The sequence below is a fragment of the Mesitornis unicolor genome, unplaced genomic scaffold, assembly GCF_000695765.1.
Source record: "Mesitornis unicolor isolate BGI_N332 unplaced genomic scaffold, ASM69576v1 scaffold36544, whole genome shotgun sequence".
NCBI classification, from domain to species: Eukaryota; Metazoa; Chordata; class Aves; order Mesitornithiformes; family Mesitornithidae; genus Mesitornis; species Mesitornis unicolor.
The window spans coordinates 19,486-23,735 of record NW_010178694.1 but is presented as its reverse complement, the minus strand read 5'-3'; the positions used below and the strand labels follow the sequence as shown (position 1 = coordinate 23,735).

At 40.7% G+C, this 4,250-nt stretch overlaps 1 protein-coding gene across 1 annotated transcript; it reads left to right on the top strand.

The window, feature by feature from the left end:
- The first annotated feature begins 47 nt into the window (after nt 1-47).
- Nucleotides 48-3,879, top strand: LOC104539101 (cytochrome b-c1 complex subunit 7). The gene is made up of 4 exons (XM_010182546.1): nt 48-89; nt 918-989; nt 2,630-2,796; nt 3,646-3,879. Exons 1-4 carry the CDS (start codon nt 71-73, stop codon nt 3,721-3,723), a joined length of 336 nt encoding a protein of 111 aa, XP_010180848.1. The 5' UTR covers nt 48-70; the 3' UTR covers nt 3,724-3,879.
- Nucleotides 3,880-4,250: the final 371 nt, after the last annotated feature.

Below are 4,250 nucleotides of genomic sequence, written 5' to 3'. Positions count from 1 at the left end.
TGGCGCGTTCGCCCCCGCCCCGGGGACGCTGCGGATTGCCCAGAAGGCAGCGCGCCGCTCCGAGGTCAACATGGCGGCGAGGGCACCCGGTGAGGCGGTGGTGGGCGGTCAGGGGCGTTCGTATGGGGTCGTGCTGTTGGCGTTTGTGGTGCTGGGCTGGCTCTGTCCGGCGTCAGGAGGCGAGGCGGGCCGTGAGGGGGAGGTGGGGAGCCGATGGGTGGTGTGCGCTGTGTGCCCTTGACGGGCACAGGTGGCGTACCTCTGTCACGGCACGGCCGGGCGGGTTTTCTCGCCATCCGTGCTGAGCGGCGGCCCCTCGCTCTGGGCTGACACCGAGACTGTGGTTGTCTAGGAGCGGTGGGGCAGAGGGTCATCGGGAGCACTGGAGGAGCCCCGGAGTGGCCTTGGGGATCGCTGTCCTGGCCGAATACTCACTGCGGGCCTCAGTAGTTTCATGTAACTTCTTTCCGAGTTCTAAAATGCGAAGGGATAAGGCCTGATGAGGTAGTGTGCTAATGGTGTACTGGTAGAAATGTAGAAACTTTGAAACCTTGAAAAGCTTTTATGTAGAACATTTGTTTTAGCTCAAGTAGAAGTTACAGAGCCTAAATGTGTTGGTGCTGTCTTTGACAGTGACCAGTTACTGTTGTTCCAAGTCTTAAAGCAGTCTAAGATTCAAATTTAGTGAAACAGAGGTCAAATTATTTTACATAACAGCGCTCATTCTACCTGTTTGGTGTCAGTTAAGGGATACTGAAAAGCAGAGACCGAGTGGTAAGTATTCTGACTTAAACTTGATGCAGTGTTACATTACTGCGTGTCAAGGAGGCCAGCAAGTGTTTGTGTACTGTCATAGCAGCATGTAGGTGCTGAATTTTATCTTACTCTGTGACTGATGATGTTGGTGATGCATTCAGTTGCAGGAGGTGGGCGCCTGTTAGACAGGATTCGCAAGTGGTATTATAATGCAGCTGGATTCAACAAACTTGGTAAGTGTTTGTAACTGGTGCATGAATGTACAATTTGGCATAAGTTGTCTTGATCAAAATTAGCTACTACTTTTGTGGGGAGAAAGTTAGCAATAGCTTCAGTCATGATTGCTACCTAGTAATAAATCAGTGACTTTCATGTTATTTCTGTGTTTGCTCTTGTTTTCAGTGAAGTAACTTAGAACAGCTCAGGTTAAACTGGAACAATTGAAAGAATTTTCAGTCCTGAAAGGTTGACTATTTGTTTTTTTTCCATCAAGTCACTTTCACCGGCCAGTATCTTCTAACCCAAAGTCTGCCCTTGAAGCTGGAGAGCACTGATAGCAGTCAGTCTGTCTGCAATACTTATACAAAGTATCCAAAGTGCAAATAAGGATTTAGTTAGTTCTGCCCTTTGTATCACCATAATTTCACTTCATGTCTCTCTGGCCTGTACAGTGGTGAAATAGGTGTAAAAATAGTGTTTCTTTAAGTAGAGGAGGTTGCCTTCATGGTATTGTCTTCAATTCTTTCAGAGTTATTTCATTCCAAATTTGTTTAAACTATTTAGATGATGAGAGAATCTGAATATTCAGGGGCTGCAATTTACTGCTGACTGCAATATGAGCAAACTACTTAAGGGAAGTTAACTTGACTGCCCTGGGGAAGTTAGAAAAGAAATAGCAAGATAACTGTGGAGAAATAAGCTTAGGTCTTTCCTCCAGAGATGCAGTGCTTAGTGCTGCTTTTTTTTTTTAGTCTCCTGAAGTTCTTAAAGACAGTAATACTTTTTGATGGTCTTCTGGGAATGCATTTAAAAACTGAGGAGAAACATTGAATTTAGTCTAGTGATTAAACTAGCAGCCATACTCCCTGTGTGTTTGAAAACTCCCTGTGGCTCGAAAGCAATTTCTGTTTTCTTGGGAGACTTCTGTCACCTCAGTCACATCAAATCAAAGTCTTTAACCACAGGTCAGTAGGTTTACTCTTGTAATCTGTATCAGCCTAGGAATATTACAGAAGTAACATTTTGTACAATGTTGTTAATACTGAAACTTAAAGCAGGGTTGGTTGAATTTTGGGAATCCTTTGTTCCACATGCAGTGCGGGGCTGTTCTTGGCTTTGAGAAGACCGAGTGCTTCTTCCTGTTTTTACTTCTAATTGGGGGCAAGGTGAGAGGGTACCAACTTGGGCACAAACGTCTAGCTTCAGGTTTCCATAGCATAATAGAGATCTAGTCACTATGCACAGTGGAGTTTAGAGAATAAATCTTCAGTACTGAAGTATTCTCATCTGAAGTAGTCACCCTTTACTTAGGGACTTGTCTTAAATACAGATATAAAATTAGGTGAGCATAAGTCCACCTCTCAGAACCAGAATACTTATTGTTCTGCATATTTATTCTTCTACAAAATTCAATGACTTGGATAGCTGTTTTCTCCATTCCTTCTTGAGAAAGACAAGTAAATAGAGTACGTGTAAGCCACTGTTCAGAGTTTGTTCTCTGTCAGCAGTCAGTGGTGCTCTTCTAGATGTTGATTTTTCTTCATAATTTTGCTTTGGAAATATTTTGCCTATGCTATGTAGAAACACCCATGTCAATCCTAAATCTTGCTTAAGAACATATATTCATTGATACTGTAAAATCTTCTTGGTACAGGATTAATGCGAGATGATACACTGTATGAAGATGATGATGTGAAAGAAGCACTGAAGAGACTTCCAGAACATCTTTACAATGAAAGAATATTTCGCATAAAGCGAGCACTTGACTTAAGCCTGAAACATCAGATTCTTCCAAAAGACCAATGGCTGAAGTATGAAGAGGTGCGTGTACAACATGTTTCCAAGGTGGAGGTCTTAGGTGGCACTGCTGTGACTAGTCTTTGGGCTTTTCTCTTTATAATGAGTAAATGAGTGTGTATCTTGTAGGATAACTTTGGAAAGCACAGCTGTTGATCACTATTTAAAAATCTCAGTCTTTCAATGGGAATTATAACATTTTGCTCAAGATGACACAGGCTTAAACTGAAGCTCGAAGCCATAGCACATTGTTTATATTCAGACAAAATATTTCTTCTAAGCTCTCAGATAAAGAAATGTGTTGTAACAAGCTTGGAAATTATTAGAGAAGGTCTCTTACTTTTCTGGTAAGTTTCTTAATTTTATAGAAAAATCTTGAGCCAAGGCTTTTATTCATGTAGATGCAGAGGAAGAATAGTTTAAAGGGAAATTTCACACTGAAATCAGTGTCATCTTGTAATCTGAAAAACAAACTGCACCTTCTTTTACAGATGTAACTAGATTTTTTTTTTTTGTAGTGGATTGATTTACAGACTTTGCATTAATGTCTGTCTCTGCTTTCTCCAAATCACCAGGCAGAGAGAGATCCTATCACTAAACTTTTGACTATAGGATAGTATAAGGGTATTACATTTCTCTATATAAGCAGAGACTGGCTTTTGTGGTGTTATTGATAGTATTTAGGTAGCTGCTATACTGAGTAACTGCATAGTTCCTTAAGCAGTTTGGATTGTAAGTGTTAAACACGGTCAAGGTGTTCCATTAGTTGAGTTTTAGTCAAATAAGAGGAATGTGCAACAAATAATCTGTAGGAACAGCTTGAGCTTTTTCTGGACCACCCTGCAAATTTAAATATATTCTTTTCTTTTTCAGGATAAGCATTATCTTGAACCGTACCTAAAAGAAGTAATCCGTGAAAGACTTGAAAGAGAAGCATGGAACAAGAAATAACTATTGAACTTCATGCAAATTTCCACATATTTCTGATATTTTTAAGCATTTGTTAAAGAAGCCTACAGGGAGGCAAATGTGAGGCTGAGGAATACTGTTTCAGCTTGTTCATTGAATCTGCTCATCCAACTAAAATAAACATGTCAAAGTATAAAATCTACTTGGAAGAGTTCTTTGTAAATGTTAACAAGCTAATGTTCGGATCTTTCCTATGAGCATATACATTACATGTTAGCTTAGTGGTATGCAGTCTTCATTCCAGCTTTTTGATTCTTGCTCTTTTCATAGTGCAGCTGTTTTCTGCAGTTGTCGGGTTGGGTAAGAAACATGCAGGGCTGTCGGTGCTAATTGCTCTGTTAAATTAAAATGGGAGTGCTTATTTCCTTCATCGCTTCTCCCTGGAGACAAGGATACTGGAGCAGTGATTGATGTTACAACGGCATCATGAGACACCAGAATGTAATATTCTGTGCATCCGAGCACATATGTGTTGCAGTAATGGAAAATATAGATAGTACCTTAATCAC

What these genes read in the sequence shown, in the direction of transcription:
- LOC104539101 (XM_010182546.1), top strand. An exon ending in AGCTGGATTCAACAAACTTG is followed by an intron (nt 990 to 2,629) that starts GTAAGTGTTTGT and finishes TTCTTGGTACAG; the next exon opens with GATTAATGCGAGATGATACA. An exon ending in AATGGCTGAAGTATGAAGAG is followed by an intron (nt 2,797 to 3,645) that starts GTGCGTGTACAA and finishes TTTCTTTTTCAG; the next exon opens with GATAAGCATTATCTTGAACC.